Consider the following 22,334-nt stretch of genomic DNA (forward strand, 5'->3'; position numbering starts at 1 on the left):
CCGCACTGTCGGATCAGGTCCGCAAGACATTTCTTAAATATGCCTCAAGAACTTGTTTGTGAAGCTAAAATCTTCATCACTACTTATTTTTGGCGTTAAAATTTCACATCACTACTTGTTTGTGAAGCTAAAATCTGACATCACTACTTGTTTGTGACGCTAAAATCTCACATCCCTACTTGTTTGTGACGCTAAAATCTCACATCACTACTTGTTTGTGACGCTAAAATCTCACATCACTACTTGTTTGTGACGCTAAAATCTACATCACTACTTGTTTGTGACGCTAAAATCTGACATCACTACGTGTTTGTGACGCTAAAATCTACATCACTACTTGTTTGTGACGCTAAAATCTCACATCACTACTTGTTTGTGACGCTAAAATCTACATCACTACTTGTTTGTGAAGCTAAAATCTGACATCACTACTTGTTTGTGACGCTAAAATCTCACATCCCTACTTGTTTGTGACGCTAAAATCTCACATCACTACTTGTTTGTGACGCTAAAATCTCACATCACTACTTGTTTGTGACGCTAAAATCGACATCACTACTTGTTTGTGACGCTAAAATCTGACATCACTACGTGTTTGTGACGCTAAAATCTACATCACTACTTGTTTGTGACGCTAAAATCTCACATCACTACTTGTTTGTGACGCTAAAATCTACATCACTACTTGTTTGTGACGCTAAAATCTGACATCACTACGTGTTTGTGACGCTAAAATCTGACATCACTACGTGTTTGTGACGCTAAAATCTGACATCACTACGTGTTTGTGACGCTAAAATCTCACATCACTACCTGTTTGTGACGCTAAAATCTCACATCACTACTTGTTTGTGACGCTAAAATCTCACATCACTACTTGTTTGTGACGCTAAAATCTACATCACTACTTGTTTGTGACGCTAAAATCTGACATCACTACGTGTTTGTGACGCTAAAATCTACATCACTACTTGTTTGTGACGCTAAAATCTCACATCACTACTTGTTTGTGACGCTAAAATCTACATCACTACCTGATTGTGAAGCTAAAATCTCACATCACTACTTGTGACGCTAAAATCTCACATCACTACTTGTGACGCTAAAATCTCACATCACTACTTGTTTGTGGAGCTAAAATCTCACATCCCTACTTGTTTGTGGAGCTAAAATCTCACATCCCTACTTGTTTGTGAAGCTAAAATCTCACATCAATACTTGTTTGTGAAGCTAAAATCTCACATCACTACTTGTTTGAGACGCTAAAATCTCACATCCCTACTTGTTTGTGGAGCTAAAATCTCACATCCCTACTTGTTTGTGAAGCTAAAATCTCACATCACTACTTGTTTGAGACGCTAAAATCTCACATCACTACCTGTTTGTGATGCTAAAATCTCACATCACTACTTGTTTGTGAAGCTAAAATCTCACATCACTACTTGTTTGAGACGCTAAAATCTCACATCACTACTTGTTTGTGAAGCTAAAATCTCACATCACTACTTGTTTGAGACGCTAAAATCTCACATCACTACTTGTTTGTGACGCTAAAATCTCACATCCCTACTTGTTTGTGAAGCTAAAATCTCACATCCCTACTTGTTTGTGAAGCTAAAATCTTACATCACTACTTGTTTGTGACGCTAAAATCTCACATCCCTACTTGTTTGTGAAGCTAAAATCTCACATCCCTACTTGTTTGTGAAGCTAAAATCTCACATCACTACTTGTTTGTGACGCTAAAATCTCACATCACTACTTGTTTGTGACGCTAAAATATTACATCACAACTTGTTTGAGACGCTAAAATCTACATCATGGGGCCTATCTATCAAGCTTGACGGCCCGTGTTTCTGGCGAGTCTTCAGACTCGCCAGAAACAGCAGTTATGAAGCAGCGGTCACAAAGACCGCTGCTCCATAACCATGTCTGCTCTGAGCAGGCGGACAGGAATCACAACAATTCAACCCGATCGAGTACGATCTGGTTGATTGACACCCCCTGCTGGCGGCCCATTGGCCGCAAGTCAGCAGGGGGAGGCGTTGCACCAGCAGCTTTTGTGAGCTGCTGGTGAAATGTTAAATGCGGAGAGTGTATTGCTCTCCGCATTCAGTGATGTGTTGCGGACCTGATCCGCACTGTCGGATCAGGTCCGCAAGACATTTCTTAAATATGCCTCAAGAACTTGTTTGTGAAGCTAAAATCTTCATCACTACTTATTTTTGGCGTTAAAATTTCACATCACTACTTGTTTGTGAAGCTAAAATCTGACATCACTACTTGTTTGTGACGCTAAAATCTCACATCCCTACTTGTTTGTGACGCTAAAATCTCACATCACTACTTGTTTGTGACGCTAAAATCTCACATCACTACTTGTTTGTGACGCTAAAATCTACATCACTACTTGTTTGTGACGCTAAAATCTGACATCACTACGTGTTTGTGACGCTAAAATCTACATCACTACTTGTTTGTGACGCTAAAATCTCACATCACTACTTGTTTGTGACGCTAAAATCTACATCACTACTTGTTTGTGAAGCTAAAATCTGACATCACTACTTGTTTGTGACGCTAAAATCTCACATCCCTACTTGTTTGTGACGCTAAAATCTCACATCACTACTTGTTTGTGACGCTAAAATCTCACATCACTACTTGTTTGTGACGCTAAAATCGACATCACTACTTGTTTGTGACGCTAAAATCTGACATCACTACGTGTTTGTGACGCTAAAATCTACATCACTACTTGTTTGTGACGCTAAAATCTCACATCACTACTTGTTTGTGACGCTAAAATCTACATCACTACTTGTTTGTGACGCTAAAATCTGACATCACTACGTGTTTGTGACGCTAAAATCTGACATCACTACGTGTTTGTGACGCTAAAATCTGACATCACTACGTGTTTGTGACGCTAAAATCTCACATCACTACCTGTTTGTGACGCTAAAATCTCACATCACTACTTGTTTGTGACGCTAAAATCTCACATCACTACTTGTTTGTGACGCTAAAATCTACATCACTACTTGTTTGTGACGCTAAAATCTGACATCACTACGTGTTTGTGACGCTAAAATCTACATCACTACTTGTTTGTGACGCTAAAATCTCACATCACTACTTGTTTGTGACGCTAAAATCTACATCACTACCTGATTGTGAAGCTAAAATCTCACATCACTACTTGTGACGCTAAAATCTCACATCACTACTTGTGACGCTAAAATCTCACATCACTACTTGTTTGTGGAGCTAAAATCTCACATCCCTACTTGTTTGTGGAGCTAAAATCTCACATCCCTACTTGTTTGTGAAGCTAAAATCTCACATCAATACTTGTTTGTGAAGCTAAAATCTCACATCACTACTTGTTTGTGACGCTAAAATCTCACATCCCTACTTGTTTGTGGAGCTAAAATCTCACATCCCTACTTGTTTGTGAAGCTAAAATCTCACATCACTACTTGTTTGAGACGCTAAAATCTCACATCACTACCTGTTTGTGATGCTAAAATCTCACATCACTACTTGTTTGTGAAGCTAAAATCTCACATCACTACTTGTTTGAGACGCTAAAATCTCACATCACTACTTGTTTGTGAAGCTAAAATCTCACATCCCTACTTGTTTGTGAAGCTAAAATCTCACATCACTACTTGTTTGTGAAGCTAAAATCTCACATCACTACTTGTTTGAGACGCTAAAATCTCACATCACTACTTGTTTGTGACGCTAAAATCTCACATCCCTACTTGTTTGTGAAGCTAAAATCTCACATCCCTACTTGTTTGTGAAGCTAAAATCTTACATCACTACTTGTTTGTGACGCTAAAATCTCACATCCCTACTTGTTTGTGAAGCTAAAATCTCACATCCCTACTTGTTTGTGAAGCTAAAATCTCACATCACTACTTGTTTGTGACGCTAAAATCTCACATCACTACTTGTTTGTGACGCTAAAATATTACATCACAACTTGTTTGAGACGCTAAAATCTACATCATGGGGCCTATCTATCAAGCTTGACGGCCCGTGTTTCTGGCGAGTCTTCAGACTCGCCAGAAACAGCAGTTATGAAGCATCGGTCACAAAGACCGCTGCTCCATAACCATGTCTGCTCTGAGCAGGCGGACAGGAATCACAACAATTCAACCCGATCGAGTACGATCTGGTTGATTGACACCCCCTGCTGGCGGCCCATTGGCCGCAAGTCAGCAGGGGGCGGCGTTGCACCAGCAGCTTTTGTGAGCTGCTGGTGCAATGTTAAATGCGGAGAGTGTATTGCTCTCCGCATTCAGTGATGTGTTGCGGACCTGATCCGCAATGTCTGATCAGGTCCGCAAGACATTTCTTAAATATGCCTCAAGAACTTGTTTGTGACGCTAAAATCTCACATCACTACCTGTTTGTGACGCTAAAATCTCACATCACTACTTGTTTGTGACGCTAAAATCTCACATCACTACTTGTTTGTGAAGCTAAAATCTCACATCACTACTTGTTTGTGAAGCTAAAATCTACATCACTACTTGTTTGTGACGCTAAAATCTCACATCACTACTTGTTTGTGAAGCTAAAATCTCACATCACTACTTGTTTGTGAAGCTAAAATCTACATCACTACCTGTTTGTGATGCTAAAATCTACATCACTACTTGTTTGTGAAGCTAAAATCTCACATCACTACTTGTTTGTGACGCTAAAATCTCACATCACTACTTGTTTGTGAAGCTAAAATCTCACATCACTACTTGTTTGTGAAGCTAAAATCTACATCACTACTTGTTTGTGACGCTAAAATCTCACATCACTACTTGTTTGTGAAGCTAAAATCTCACATCACTACTTGTTTGTGAAGCTAAAATCTCACATCACTACTTGTTTGTGAAGCTAAAATCTCACATCACTACTTGTTTGTGAAGCTAAAATCTACATCACTACTTGTTTGTGAAGCTAAGATCTCACATCACTACTTGTTTGTTAAGCTAAAATCTACATCACTACTTGTTTGTGAAGCTAAAATCTGACATCACTACTTGTTTGTGACGCTAAAATCTGACATCACTACTTGTTTGTGAAGCTAAAATCTACATCACTACTTGTTTGTGACGCTAAAATCTCACATCACTACTTGTTTGTGAAGCTAAAATCTACATCACTACTTGTTTGTGAAGCTAAAATCTCACATCCCTACTTGTTTGTGACACTAAAATCTCACATCCCTACTTGTTTGTGACGCTAAAATCTCAGATCACTACTTGTTTGTGACGCTAAAATCTCACATCACTACTTGTGACGCTAAAATCTCACATCACTACTTGTGACGCTAAAATCTCACATCCCTACTTGTTTGTGAAGCTAAAATCTCACATCCCTACTTGTTTGTGACGCTTAAATCTCACATCACTACTTGTTTGTGACGCAAAAATCTCACATCACTACTTGTGACGCTAAAATCTCACATCACTACTTGTTTGTGACGCTAAAATCTCACATCCCTACTTGTTTGTGACGCTTAAATCTCACATCCCTACTTGTTTGTGACGCTAAAATCTCACATCACTACTTGTGACGCTAAAATCTCACATCACTACTTGTTTGTGACGCTAAAATCTCACATCACTACTTGTTTGTGACGCTAAAATCTCACATCACTACTTGTTTGTGACGCTAAAATCTCACATCACTACTTGTTTGTGATGCTAAAATCTCACATCACTACTTGTTTGTGACGCTAAAATCTACATCACTTCTTGTTTGTGACGCTAAAATCTCACATCACTACTTGTTTGTGACCCTAAAATCTCACATCACTACTTGTGACGCTAAAATTTCACATCACAACTTGTTTGAGACGCTAAAATATACATCACTACTTGTTTGTGACGCTAAAATCTCACATCACTACTTGTTTGTGACGCTAAAATCTCACATCACTACTTGTTTGTGACGCTAAAATCTCACATCACAACTTGTTTGAGACGCTAAAATCTCACATCACAACTTGTTTGTGACACTAAAATCTCACATCACTACTTGAAAATTGTAGAATTCAATTCCAGAATGCCACAGCAGATTTATTTACTTCTCCCACCTTCTCAGAGGTTTCTCACTCTATGCAGTCAGACTACCTGGCTCTAGTCAAACAGATGTGCGGATGTTTATTTTAAACCATTATGAACATTTACAAAATCTGCGTAGTTGTAATTATTGCTTTTTGCTTGCTGTGCGAGATATCTTGTATTGGGGTACTTAACAGCTGTGCCCACTAACACAAACAGATGCACACATATGTCACATTTACATAAACCACATTGCTAGCATTTTTCCTAAGTGCTATTGGTTTACTTATTGCTTTTCCCATAATGCCCGTGGTTCATGTTTGATGTGAGAGATATAATATATCAGGCACCTCACACAACTATAGATGTAAATAGCAGGAAAACCTGCTAGTGGGATACTGTGAAAGACAGGTAAAGTGATGCTCTATGAAACATAATCTCCCCATTACAGCGAGAACCGTCAGTGACCTCAAGAGTGTATATGGATATAACCCAGTGCACATCTTTCACAGAGCAGAGCTCTGACACCTCACATGACTCTTTACATGACACCTCATATGACACCACAAATGACACTTTACATGACACTTTACAGGATACCTCATATGACACCTCACATAACACTTCACATGCCACCTTACATGACACCTCACATGACACTTCACATGCCACCTTACATGACACCTCACATGACACCACAAATGACACCTCACATGACACCTTAGAGGATACCTCATATGACACCTCACATAACACTTCAGGGGACACCTTACATGACACCACAAATGACACTTCACAGGAAACCTTACAGGACACCTCACATGACACCACAAATGACACTTCACAGGAAACCTTACAGGACACCTCACATGACACCACAAATGACACTTCATGTGACACCTTACAGGATACCTCATATGACACCTCACATAACAATTCATATGACACCACAAATGATACCCTACATGACACTTTACAGGATACCTCATATGACACCTCAGTGACCTCACATGATACCACAAATGACACTTCACATGACACCTCACATGACACCTCATATGACACCTCGCATGATACCTTACCATGACACTTCATATGACACCTCACATAAAACTTCACACGACACCTCACATTACACCTCATAAGACACCTCATGATATCTCACATGATACCACAAATGACACCTTACAGGACGCCTCACATGACACCACAAATGACACCTCATATGACACCTCATATGACACCTCGCATGATACCTTACCATGACACTTCATATGACACCTCACATAAAACTTCACACGACACCTCACATGACACCTCATAAGACACCTCATGATATCTCACATGATACCACAAATGACACCTTACAAGACACCTCACATGACACCTAAAGGACACCTAACATGACACTTCACATGACACCTCATATGAGACCTCACATGATACCACAAATGACACCTCACATGATACCTCATATGACACCTCACATGATACCACAAATGACACCTTACAGGACACCTCACACAACACCACAAATGACACTTCTCAGGACACCTCACATGACACTTCACATGACACCTCACATGACAATATGAACATTTTTTTGTCAGTAAGAATGTAAACAAATAGAGGCTATATCCTAAGTGAATACTATATGTCCCATAACAAAGCTGCAGTATAAACATTTTACTCGTTTAACAGTGACACACAGACAGCAGTCTCACTACTACTACGTACTGGTTTATTAGTGACTCTGGTTAACTGACAGATTGTACAATGAGAACTTAAGAAAACAAGAAAAGCTATATTGTATCACCACAAGCTGTAAAATGCACAGTAAGAATACTGTTTATATGTTAATTTACTTGTTATCAAATTTACCTCTTTCTTCTCTTTTGTCGAAAATATGCTACTTAAGAGCATACAGATGTAGCCTCAAGAGTGTGCATGTGTCTTCAGAACTGTACACATATTGTTGCCTCAGTATGCATGGCATGGCAAGATAAAGAAATTGGATTTTTGTTTTAATTCCACACTATCTGAATCACTAAATTGTTCCATGTCCTTTGAAATCATGCACAATTTTCTGGTGGTTGTATTGAAATTACACAGGAAATATTGCATTTATTGGATGATAAAACTGTTGGAAGCAGAAAAAAAAAACAAAAAAACTAGACACATAACTGGACAGCTCACAATGTAATTCCCCTTAAATCAATTAATTTAGTTAATGAAGAAGAATCAATGCTGCATTATACATTTTTTTTTTCTTCTTGTTTTTTTTTTTGCTTTTCTGTAAAGACTGTACTTGCTCCAAGCTCCCTAAAGTGAAATTGTATAACATAAGCATGCAAATGACATGCTACACAGTGACTGCTTAGAGCTCATTTCCAGTTAAACCAAACATAATCATGAGAGATAAGCTAAATACAATCACCTGGGTTTCACATATATATATATCAGTCCCTTCACAGAATTCAAAATGAAATTCTCATGGTTCAGATAGAGCATGCGACTTTAAAATAATGTTTAGCTTGCTTCTGTTATCAAATGCTTTTGTTCTCTTGGTATCCTTTGCAAAAAATCATACTTAGGTATGATCATAAGCAACAATGCACTACTAAGAGCTAGCTGTTGATTGGTGGTGACATAGATATAACATTTGTCATTGGCTAACCAGATGTGTTCAGTTAGCTCTCAGTAGTGCATTGCAGGGGATAAATACTAGATATATAGAATCAATAATACAGTTCTCCAACACATTACAGAGTTTTCTTTTTTATACCTTTATGTCCCTTTAACAAGTAGGATGTACGCAGAGTTGTTACCAGAGGCAGTTAGGTTTAGAGGAATGTAATACAAGATTTGTCATAGAAACATATTCACTAATAGTGATGAGCACAATGATTTATGTTACTTCTTTACATAACCCACAACATTCCATCATGAGTAAAGTATCACTAAATATTCTGCATTTCACCTGTTTTTGTATTTTACACTTGTTTTTTTTAGATTTTGCAGCCAACTCTTTTTTTTCTCTGTTCCTTGAGCAGCTATGAAGAACATCACGTTTCAGATAACACCAGACTTAATCAAGGAAAGCGAGAGCATCCAACTGGAGCAGGACTTGAAGCTCTCGTGCCACGTGGACGCCGTGCCCCAGGAGAAGGTGGTGTATTCGTGGTTCAAGAATGGCAAGAGCATCAAGCCCTCTGACCGGCTACTGATCTCTAAGAATGACCCAGAACTACCTCCGGTCACTAGCAGCTTGGAGATCATAGACCTGAAGTTTACAGACTATGGTACCTATCTGTGTGCAGCATCATTTCCTGGACCTCCGACCCCAGAACTGAGCATTGAGGTCAATATCTCTGCAGAAACAGGTGAGACCAAGTGTCTCTATCATACAATAACGTGAAATGTCCACAGCACTATACATTTTCAATATGCTTTATTTACATAAAAACAGCAATGTTTCGTGACCATATGTCACTTAATCATGCTATGACATATGGTCACGAAACATTGCTGTTTTTATGTCTGAATAAAGCATATTGAAAATTTATAGTGCTGTGGCCATTTTACATTCTTGGATTACATGTGGGGTTTGGCAGTTTTACCCCTGTCTACACGTGCACTTATTACAGGAGTGCTGGCCTTCACTTGGATACTTTGTCTCTATCATACACAACACATACAGTTACTAAAACATGACATTTATAAAAAAAAAACACGTCACATGGGGAGCTCAGAACAATTCTTACGCATTTCACGTCTTGACACGAAGTCTGAGCAACCCTCATGTTTCTAATAAAATTCATGTTTTAATCTTTAAAGGGACATAAAAAACAAGTAACTACAAAACTTTTCTGAAGCCTACAATAACTTAGTATACCACCTGAATGTGAAAACATTCTGAATGAATTGACATTTTGATGCAATTGTTTTTCAGTGGCCAAACTCCAACCTGTCACTTGCCTTATCCGAGGAGCCAATCTGAACTTCTTACTGGAAAAGTCTTGCCACTGTCTTTTGATTTTATATAGGTTACTAATCTCCCCAGCTTTGGCCAATTAGGAAGAGATATGTTGCACAGTTAGCCTTGTGTGTCTACAGTGTGCACTTATAGTACTCAGAATTGGAAAACACACAAGTTCAGAATTAGGAAAAAGGGGTCAAAATAAATAATGAAATTATATTGAAAGCTTTTAACTATGGATAATTAAACATTTTAAATCACAATGACAACATGTTCCATGTCTCTTTAATTTAACATAGAGTCCAGTCATTAATAGGGGCAAGTTTTCTACACCGTTAGAGACAAAAGCAGAAACTTGGATTTCCTAAAAATGTATGAGACACTGTGACATTATTTTGTTGCCAGAGACAAGGCAAGGCAGGATGATCACAGTGATCTGTATGCTACAGAGAGTTACTGGTTCCCGCAAAAGGAGGAATTGGCGCAGGGATTAGTGTGGTAGAAACGGTGTAATATCTGTTTGTCTGTTATTATAAATAAAAAGTTAGCCAGTCTTTTTTTTAGTTTAGCCTTTTTCACCTTTCTCGGTCTCAGATATCTAAAGATAAAACTGTTCAAGGTAAAAGTGATTCCTTATGAGGCAAAAACTGCAGGGTGTACATCAAAGGGAAAACTCCCATTGAAATGAAGAATATTTGCTCGTTCTTTGATGCATCTACAGCTTAGTTTTCTCTCAGAGTCACTTAGAAGCTACACGACAAGCAATTAGTCAGTGTTTTTTTGTGTTGTTTGCTTGTGATACTTTATACATGCACCTGCGACAAACTAAATATGTTACTAGCATCAATATGAAACCTACCAGATTCACATATTGGTTTCCTGTATTACAGATAAAAAGCAGTCGGATAGGCATAGATAAATATACATACACACAAGTAGATGGATGGATAGACAGATAGATGATAGATAGATAGATAGATAGATAGATAGATAAATGATAGATAGATAATAGATAGATAGATAGATAGATAGATAGATGATAGATAGATGATAGAGATATACATCGATAGATAAATGATAGATTTAGATAGATAGATGATAGATAGATAGATGATAGATAGATAGATAGATGATAGATAGATAGATAGATACAAATACGATCGGGTTGATTGACACCTCCTGCTAGCAGCTGATTGGCCGTCAATCTGCTGGCGGGGGGCGGCATTGCACCAGCAGTTCACAAGAAGTTCTGGTGCAATGATAAACGCTGTCGGCATCTATCGATGTGCAGCGGACATAATACGCTACATCGCATCATGTCCGCTCGCACATTAATAAATGGACCCCATAGTATTTATTTAAAACTAACATTTTGTAACTAAGTAGAATATTTTATTTGGCTTTAACCAGCTCTATTAATTAAATCTCTAATGATCATTACACCTAGCACAAAACCACTAGAAAGCTTAGGTTCAGTTTGTTAAAGGGAAATGAAACCCAAACATTTTCTTCTGTGATTCAGACAGAGCAGACAATTTTAAAAAAAGTTTCCAATTTACATCTAATATCAAATTTGCTTTGTTCCCATGTTATTCTTTGTTGAAGAGATACCTAGGTAGCACCTGGGGCATAACAGGAAATAGTGATGCCCTTTTGTGCTCTTGCAAATGGATAACATTCTTGCAAAACTGTTGCCAATAGTGCTCCAAAGACATGCACGCTCCTGATCTTATATTCCTGCTTTATAACAAAAGATACCAAGAGAACAAAGTAACTTAGAAAGTTGTTTCAAATTGTATAATCTATCTGAATCATGAAAGAAAAAAATCGGGTTTCACGTCCCTTTAAACCTCAAAATCAGTTTTCTAAAATCTGATTAATTTTATCCTGTGCTATGCACTGTTCATTGTTATTCATGTCGTTAAATTTAATTGGCTGCAAACCGTCCCTTACAAAACGCGATGCACCTTCCCCATCACTAAACCCTGCAAGAAAGAAAATAAAGCCAAGTTGCAAATGAGAAACATTACAATTTCACAAACTATTTCCAAATGGGGGGTAAACGTGCAGACCTGATAAATTATTTAACTCCAACACATTAATGCAATGTGTGGGATCTTGGAGCACAGTTAATGAGTATAAGCGCTGATCAGTAGACGCTGCTTATTCTGTGTATCTAGAAAGAACCACTTGTTATTATAGAAAATTGCTTCTGAGACTATTAAACAGCTTAAAGCTTTGACACTAAAATGATTTAAATTAGATTGGTTCATGTGTAATAGGAAATATTTGCATATATTCTGCCGGTTTCCGTCTTATCAGAGCAAGCTTTGCTAAAGTATAACTTGGGGTCATTCCCGAATATGTTCTACTCATACAATGTATTCTTCACAATATTGCTAGGTATAGCTTAGATGAGAGACACTGGGGGCTCACAGGAGGGAAATATTTCAGCAATGCCCCAATGAGAATTATATAAAGTTATGTACCAAAAAAGGACTTATAATTAATCGATTTGCTTTCTTTGGAAGAGGTAATGAAGGAATGTCCTCAAGACTGCTGTGATGATTGGTTAACACAAACATTATAGAGTAGATTATGGGAGGATCCTTAGTGCCTTGTTGCCAAAGAAGTTGCACATTATTATAACCTGTCTGAACTTCCTTGAAAATCACATGGCTTTTTGCATTGTTTTCAGGTTTAAAGCTTGGGAAACTCTGTGATTACTCAATTATCACAAACCTTTCAAATGCCTCAGTTCCTCCCACAGTCCTTCAGGTACCTATAAAAGGAAGATTTGCAAAGGATCGTCTAGCCACGCCATTGGTCCAGCCATTTTTTCCCCATAATATAAATTTGTGTAAGGCTATGCACTCTCACTTATCTCCAACCACAATAAAGGCTCTGCTGAATATTAGCAAATAATTAACCTTTCATTAATGTGGTTATTCGGGGAGCAAAGACTTGTCTTTATGCCACCTATATACAATATTTCACAAAAGTGAGTACAACCCTCACATTTATGTAAATATTTTATTATATCTTTTCATGTGACAACACTGAAGAAATTACACTTTGCTACAATGTAAAGTAGTGAGTGTACAGCCTGTATAACAGTGTAAATTTGATGTCACCTCAAAGTAATTCAACACACAGCCATTACTGTCTAAACCATTGGCAACAAAAGTGAGTACACCCCTAAGTGGAAATGTCCAAATTGGGCCTAATTAGCCATTTTCCCTCCCCAGTGTCATGTGACTGGTTAGTGTTACAAGGTCTCAGGTGTGAATGGGGAGCAGGTGTGTTAAATTTGGGTGTTATCGCTCTCACACTCTCTCATACTGTTCACTGGAAGTTCAACATGGCATCTCATGGCAAAGAACTGTCTGAAGATCTGAAAAAATTGTTACTCTACATAAAGATGACCTAGGCTATAAGAAGATTGCCAAGACCCTGAAATAGACGTATGAGTGCTGCCAGCATTGCTGCAGAGGTTGAAGGGCTGGGGGTCAGCCTATCAGTGCTCAGACTATATGCCGCACACTACATCAAATTGGTCTGTAAGGCTGTCATCCCAGAAGGAAGCCTCTTCTAAAGATGATGCACAAGAAAGCCTGCAAACAGTTTGCTGAAGACATGCAGACTAAGGACATGGATTACTGTATTCATGTCCTGTGGTCCAATGAGACAAAGATAAACCTATTTGGTTCAGATGCAGTCAAGTGTGTGTGGCGGCAACCAGGTGAAGAGTACAAAAACAAGTGTTTCTTGCCTACAGTCAAGCATAGTGGTGGGAGTGTCATGGTCTGGGTCTGCATGAGTGCTGCCAGTACTGGGGAGCTACAGTTCATTAATAGGAGCCATGAATGCCAACATGTACTGTGACATACTGAAGCAGAGCATGATCCCCTCCCTTCTGAGACTGGGCCACAGGTCAGTATTCCAACATGATAATGACCTCAAGCCCACCTCCAAGACGACCACTGCCTTGCTAAAGAAGCTGAAGGTAAAGATAATGGACTGGCCAAGCATGTCTCCAGACCTAAACCCTATTGAGCATCTGTAGGGCATCCTCAAACAGAAGGTGGGGGAGCGCAAGGTCTCTAACATCCATGAGCTCCGTGATGTCGTCATGGAGGAGTGGAAGAGGACTCCAGTGGTAACCTGTGAAGCTCTGTGAACTCCATGCCCAAGAGGGTTAAGGCAGTGCTGGAAAATAATGGTGGCCACACAAAAAATTGACACTTTGGGCCCAATTTGGACATTTCCTCTTAGGGGTGTACTCACTTTTGTTGCCAATGGTTTAGACAATAATGGCTGTGTGTTGAGTTATTTTGAGGGGACAGCAAATTTACACTGTTATACGGGCTGTACACTCACTACTTTACATTATAGCAAAGTGTCATTTCTTCAGTGTTGTCACATGAAAAGATATAATAAAATATTTACAAAAATGTGAGGGGTGTACTGTATATATATATAACATATTTCACTGCTGCTGTTTATGTCTATTTTAACAGCTGGAAATGGTCAATTCTGCTAAAATGTCTAATTATGTGTAGAGACCTTTGCAATAATCTTTAATTATTTATTTCCATTCCTTTCCTTGTAATGTAAAGGACCATACCAATACAAAGATACACATTCAAATTCCTTAGAGTATGTCATTTTAATATTATTGACCCCGCACTACTCTGTGTTTATCCCCCCCCCCCCCCCGTAAAAGGGGTTAAACACACAGTGGAAGTACCATTTAGGACCCACAGAGCACTGCTGTCACTGATCCAATTAGCAGCGCTAGTCACACAAATCACATGTGGAACTAGCACTGGTGATTGGATCAGCTGCAGTTTTTGACTGGAACCAGCAGTGCTTTGCGGGTCAATAACTGCACTTCTACTGTGCGTTTAACCCCTTTACAGGTTAAAAACACAATAAAAATGCAGGTAGCTAAGCTAGTCTAATGATTTAGAGTAATTTTTCGATTATTGTCTTTAATGAAAAGTGAATGGTAGACATCATTTCCTTATCTTATTTTGATCATGTTCTTTAAAGTACATGAAACACTTTGATATTGCAATATAAAATGTTTAATTAAGCGTAGCAAACTAAAGTTTGCAATGTACTTTCATTATTGAAAGATTGTGAGTTTTCTAGTTCTGAGAATTGGAATTACATTTACTGTATACTTAACAAGACTAACCCTGCATCATATCAGTCCTTAATTTGTTTCAGCAGAGGTAATTAGATAAAATACTGCAAAACAAATAACATTTTGATAACGAAATGACAGCAGCAAACGTCTTTTAGTCTGGATTCGCGCTTCTAAATAAGGAGATGGAGTGAGTTTGGTCATTAATAAAACAACTGCAGCAAACATGGTGTTAATGTATTAAGAATATTTTCACATTTGGTCAGCATGTTCATTTTTTTACAACGGAAAAGCCTTTTAATTACAACATATTTTTGTCCCTTTAAACAGGATCTACAAGGGTTTTGTTTCCCCACAACAAGCATTCGGTAACCTTTCTGTGCTAGCAATATTACACAACTCCGGTACTCACACATCCTTTCTAGTAATTTGTGAACTGTAACTGCACAAATGAAATATTTATCAAAGCAGATTGTGAAGATGTTTAGTCTTTTGCTTATACAGGGTAGCATGAATATGAATCTAAAGATGTTTTACATGATTTACAAGCAAACCCATTGAAATGATAACAAATAATGAAATACAATGTTTAGGGCCAGATTTCAAGCGGTGCGTTAACAGTTACAAGCAAACAATAAGGCGTTTATTGCGGGTGATTAGGGCGCATCTGGTTTTCCACTCGCATTACAAGTTGAACGTAAACTCGATTGATTGAGCACAATTAAAGTTAACGCAAGTTGGGTTAGCGCAACTTCAGAGCTCTGGTTAATTGTTTCCCAAAACAAAAAAGTGTTACAAAACACATAAAAAAACATTACAAAGTAAATGTACACTCATAATAACACCATATAATGACAATGAACAAGCTATAAAGGCTATGATATGAGGTCTCAGGTGTTAGGAAAAAAATCAGTCAAAGGGCTTTTACATTGAGATACATTGAGATACATACTGTACATACATATGCATCTTTACATGTATATGTACTGTATGTGTGTGTGTGTGTTTATGAACAAATAGAACATATTCTTCTATGTGAAGAACACTAGAATGGTAAAAATGTATATTTTCATGTTGGGTTTGGGCATTTTAGAATATGGGATCGGGTTTGTGCACGAATAGGGTGTTTCCCCACTTTTTTTTTGCTGAATTGACTTCTATAGGGGAACAGGTTATTGCACGTACACTATTCTAACTTCAGCTTTTGTCACATTAGAGCACAAGCAAAAACAGTTTATTTTCAACTCATAATACGAACTCAACCCGAGGTACGTAAAAATCTTACATCTAGCACAGTTAATGCTCGAGTGATAGCATTAAATAGCTCTCCAATTGTAATCTAGCTCTTAGGCGGTTGTCAGTTTACATACTTTTGGATGTTTGTATCTCTTTGACATTTCAATACAGCATAAGAACATTGTTTTTTAAACTAATGTGAAAAAATGCCTTTAATTCCTGCCATATTCACTTGCAGTTCCCCCAACACTCAGTGTACCCAAAGGACAATCAATAATCACAGTACGAGAAGGGTCCAGAGCCGAGCTGCAGTGTGAAGTGAGAGGGAAGCCAAGACCCCCAATTTTATGGACCCGAGTGGACAGGGAGGGACCATTGCCTTCAGGTGAAATAGTGGCTGAGACTTTTGATGGAAAGCTGAAGCTGGACAATGTGACTCGGGACATGACTGGCACCTACAAATGTCAAACAGCAAGATACAATGGCTTTAACATCCGGCCCAGAGAAGCTTTGGTTCAGTTGAATGTACAATGTGAGTTAAGCTGTCAAGTTGTTATATGGTGTGATAATGTGAAGCATATATATATACATTGCAGTATGATACAGTGTGATAGCACCTCCATGGGCATATAAAAAATGTTTTTTGGCAAATTATTTATCATTTCTTCATAGATTTGTATGTTAATGAGTGTCAGGGCCAGCAGGGTGACACATGTGTGGGGAGTTAGCATTTTGAGTCAGTGCCAGAAGGGTGAAAAATGGGTGGGGAGTTAGCATGATGAGTACTAGTTCAGTGACAAATGGGCTTGGAATTAGCATTGTCAGTCAGTGCCAGTAGTGTGAAATATAGGTGGGGAGTTAGCATGATGAGTCAGTGCCAGTAGGGTAACAAATGTGTGGGGAGTTAGCATTGTGAGTCAGTGCCAGAAGGGTGAAAAATGGGTGGGGAGTTAGTATGATGAGTGCTAGTTCGGTGACAAATGGGTTTGGAATTAGCATTGTCAGTCAGTGCCAGTAGTGTGAAATATAGGTGGGGAGTTAGCATGATGAGTCAGTGCCAGTAGGGTAACAAATGTGTGGGGAGTTATCATGATGAATCAGTGCCAGTAGGGTGACAAATGGGTAGGGAGTTAGCATGATGAGTCAGTGCCAGTAGAGTGACCTATAGGTGGGAAGTTAACATGATGAGTCAGTGCCAGTAGAGTGACAAATGGGTGGGGAGTTAGCATGATGAGTCAGTGCAGTAGAGTGACAAATGGGTAGGGAGTTAGCATGATGAGTTAGTACCAGTAGAGTGACAAATGGGTGGGAAGTTAGCATGATGAGTCAGTGCCAGTAGAGTGAAAAATGGGTGGGGAGTTAGCATGATGAGTAAATGCCAGTAGGGTGACCTATGGGTGGGGGGTTAGCATGATGAGTCAGTGCCAGTAGTGACCTATGGGTGGGGAGTTAGCATGATGAGTCAGTGCCAGTAGGGTAACAAATGGGTGGGGATTTAGCATGATGAGTCAGTGCCAGTAGGGTAACAAATGGGTGGGGAGTTAGCATGATGAGTCAGTGCCAGTAGGGTGACAAATGGGTAGGGAGTTAGCATGATGAGTCAGTGCCAGTACTGTTACCTATGAGTGGGGAGTTAGCATGATGAGTCAGTGCCAGTAGGGTACCAAATGGGTGGGGAGTTAGCATGATGAGTCAGTGCCAGTAGAGTGACAAATGGGTAGGGAGTTAGCATGATGTGTTAGTACCAGTAGAGTGACAAATGGGTGGGGAGTTAGCGTGATGAGTGAGTGCCAGTAGGATGAACTATTGGTGGGGAGTTAGCATGATGAGTCAGTGCCAGTAGGGTAACAAATGGGTTTGGAATTAGCATGATGCGTCAGTACCAGTAGTGTGACCTATGGGTGGGGAGTTAGCATGATGTGTCAGTGCCAGTAGGGTAACAAATGGGTGGGGAGTTAGTATGATGAGTCAGTGCCAGTAGGGTGATAAATGGGTAGAGAGTTTGCATGATGAGTCAGTGCCAGTAGAGTGAAAAATGCATGGGGAGTTAGCATGATGAGTCAGTGCTAGTAGAGTGACACATGGTTGGGGAGTTAGCATGATGAGTCAGTGTCTGTAGAGTGAAAAATGGGTAGGTAGTTAGCATGATGAGTCAGTGCAAGTAGTGTGATAAATGGGTAGGTAGTTAGCATGATGAGTCAGTGCCAGTAGAGTGACAAATGGGTAGGGAGTTAGCATGATGAGTCAGTGCCAGTAGGGTGACAAATGGGTAGGGAGTTTGCATGATGAGTCAGTGCCAGTAGAGTGACAAATGGGTGGGGAGTTAGCATGATGAGTCAGTGCCAGTAGGGTAACAAATGGGTGGGGAGTTAGCATGATGAGTCAGTGCCAGTAGAGTAACAAATGGATGGGGAGTTAGCATGATGAGTCAGTGCGAGTAGGGTAACAAATGGGTCGTGAGTTAGCATGATGAGTCAGTGCCAGTAGAGTGACAAATGGGTAGGTAGTTAGCATGATGAGTCAGTGCAAGTAGTGTCATCAATGGGTTTGGAATTAGCATGATGAGTCAGTGCCAGTAGAGTGATAAATGGGTAGGGAGTTAGCATGATGAGTCAGTACCAGTAGATTGACAAATGGGTGGGGAGTTAGCATGATGAGTCAGTGCCAGTAGGGTGACAAATGGGTAGGGAGTTTGCATGATGAGTCAGTGCCAGTAAAGTGACAAATGGGTGGGGAGTTAGCATGATGAGTCAGTGCCAGTAGGGTAACAAATGGGTGGGGAGTTAGCATGATGAGTCAGTGCCAGTAGGGTAACAAATGGGTGGGGAGTTAGCATGATGAGTCAGTGCCAGTAGGGTAACAAATGGGTCGGGAGTTAGCATGATGAGTCAGTGCCAGTAGGGTGACAAATGGGTAGGGAGTTAGCATAATGAGTAAGTGCCAGTAGTGTTACCTATGAGTGGGGAGTTAGCATGATGAGTCAGTGCCAGTAGAGTACCAAATGGGTAGGGAGTTAGCATGATGAGTCAGTGCCAGTAGAGTGACAAATGGCTAGGGAGTTAGCATGATGAGTTAGTACCAGTAGAGTGACAAATGGGTGGGGAGTTAGCATGATGAGTGAGTGCCAGTAGGGTGACCTATGGGTGGGGAGTTAGCATGATGAGTCAGTGCCAGTAGGGTAACAAATGGGTTTGGAATTAGCATGATGAGTCAGTGCCAGTAGATTGACAAATGGGTGGGGAGTTAGCATGATGAGTCAGTGCCAGTAGAGTGACAAATGGGTAGGGAGTTTGCATGATGAGTCAGTGCCAGTAGAGTGACAAACGGTTGGGGAGTTAGCATGATGAGTCAGTGCCAGTGGGGTAACAAATGGGTGGGGAGTTAGCATGATGAGTCAGTGCCAGTAGGGTAACAAATGGGTGGGGAGTTAGCATGATTAGTCAGTGCCAGTAGGGTAACAAATGGGTGGGGAGTTAGCATGATGAGTCAGTGCCAGTAGGGTAACAAATGGGTGGGGAGTTAGCATGATTAGTCAGTGCCAGTAGGGTAACAAATGGGTTTGGAATTAGCATTGTGAGTCAGTGCCAGTAGAGTGACAAATGGGTAGGGAGTTAGCAGTATGAGTCAGTGCCAGTAGAGGGACAAATGGGTAGGGAGTTAGCAGTATGAGTCAGTGCTAGTAGAATGACAAATGGGAAGGGAGTTTGCATGATGCGTCAGTGCCAGTAGAGTGACAAATGGGTGGGGAGTTAGCATGATGAGTCAGTGCCAATAGGGTAACAAATGGATGGGGAGTTAGCATGATGAGTTAGTGCCAGTAGGGTGATAAATGGGTAGGGAGTTTGCATGATGAGTCAGTGCCAGTAGAGTGACAAAAGGGTAGGGAGTTAGCATGATGAGTCAGTACCAGTAGGGTTACAAATGTGTGGGGAGTTAGCATGATTAGTCAGTGCCAGTAGGGTAACAAATCGGTTTGGAATTAGCATTGTGCGTCAGTGCCAGTAGTGGGACCTATGGGTGGGGAGTTAGCATTATGAGTCATGATAACAGGATCAATAGGCCTAATGGCAAGACTGGAACTTAACAAGGAATATTAGAATGTATGGGGAATGTAAAAAAAGTACAACATGAAAAAGATATTTAACTCAAAAATTATTTCCCCCATAAAGGGCTGGATTAGAGTTGAGCCCTATTTAGCTCTCCCGCTTGAGTGTAAGCAACCCTGGATGGAGGAACTGTGCTCGCTTTGGGTTGTGCTCTTATTACGAGTTGAAAGTAAAAGGTTAGCGCACAATCTCTAACCAGATGCCTGTTAATGTATTGCCCTAGAGACTTCAATGGAGTATGAAAAATGGAAAACACCCTTACCCGTACACTAACCCGATTGCATTTAACCAAGAGCCATTAAAGGGACAGTCAAGTCCAAATTTTTTCATGATTTCAATAGGGAATGTTATTTTAAACAACTTTTCAATTTACTTTTATCACAAATTTTGCTTTGTTCTCTTGGTATTCTTAGTTGAAAGATAAAGCAAGGCGGTTCATATGCTAATTTCTTAGACCATGAAGACTGCCTCTAATCTAAATGCATTTTGACCACTAGAGGGCATTAGTTCACATGTTTCATATAGATAACACTGAGCTTATGCACGTAAAGTGACCTAGGAGTGAGCACTGATTGGCTAAAATGTAAGTTTGTCAAAAGAACTGAAACAAGGGGGCAGTTTGCAGAGGCTTAGATACAAGGTAATCACAGAGGTAAAAAGTATATTTCTATAACAGTGTTGGTTATGTAAAACTTGGGAATGGGAAATAAAGGGATTATCTTTCTTTTTAAACAACACAAATTCTGGTGTTGACTGTCCCTTTAAATATGAATATTTTGCCATTCCAATGTACTTCTCAAAAATATTATGTTCTATTTATTCTTTAATATATATTTCTAAATATATCTGATGGGTTTTTGTTAAAATATATATTTATACCTATATATTTATCTTGATAGAGATAGAGAAATAGATGAAAGATAGATGGATAGACAGACAGATAATTTATGCATTTTACAGTATATTTACTGTACATATTTATCATTCCATTGTTCTTCACTTACAGGATAATGTCGTTTTTATTGTAAATATTATTTATATATATATATATATATATATATATATATACTTGCATATCTATTCCAATAGATATAAAGGTGTAGATATGTATTTTACATGAACAGTATCATATATATATATAAAATATTGAATAATAAAAAGTGCATTTTAATTTTTTTAAGTGAAGAACATAGGAATGTACTATATGCAATTTACGTATCATTTTTCAAGAGTATGAAAACGTAGTATTCTTAAGGCGTATTGAATTAATAAAATATAAAAAAATATATATATTATTAAAAATTATTAAACATACTGTAAAATATATAGATATATGGCTTATTTAGAATAATTTACAGTATGTTTAATATTTTTTACAATTTCTTTTTAATATTTAATATTTCAATAAAACGCCTTAAGAATGCTAACTCGACTGCGTTAAGATCTAAATCGTGAAATATGCTACACAAAATGCATATTTTACATTCCTATGTTCTTCACATAGAAAATAATGTATATCTGGTGTGTTTTGTGCCACTTTTTTGTCTTTTGTAACAGCTAACCACAGCTCTTTTTCCTGCTAACCTGACGTGCATTAAATTAGATTGCGCTCAAGCGAACGCATTTACTTTTAACACATAATACATGTGATACCTCCAAGTCTGTGTTATACCCCTCATCTCTCGTGCGCAACAGTTAGCACGCCCCTTGTAATCTAGCCCTATATGTATGCAAATACACAACAATCTGTCATGAAGGCATTAACAGGGTTCATGGATCAT

General features: G+C 39.0%; 1 protein-coding gene across 1 annotated transcript in view; it reads left to right on the forward strand.

Moving 5' to 3' along the window:
* The window catches only part of MDGA1 (MAM domain containing glycosylphosphatidylinositol anchor 1), an 802,309-nt gene that overhangs the window by 495,829 nt on the left and 284,146 nt on the right, over positions 1-22,334 (forward strand). The window contains exons 7-8 of the mRNA XM_053712693.1: positions 9,134-9,463; positions 16,686-16,979. Coding sequence (XP_053568668.1) covers positions 9,134-9,463; positions 16,686-16,979 — 624 coding nt within the window. The remainder of the gene's footprint in view (positions 1-9,133; positions 9,464-16,685; positions 16,980-22,334) is intronic.

This window comes from Bombina bombina, chromosome 4 (genome assembly GCF_027579735.1).
Source record: "Bombina bombina isolate aBomBom1 chromosome 4, aBomBom1.pri, whole genome shotgun sequence".
In the NCBI taxonomy this organism is placed as follows: Eukaryota; Metazoa; Chordata; class Amphibia; order Anura; family Bombinatoridae; genus Bombina; species Bombina bombina.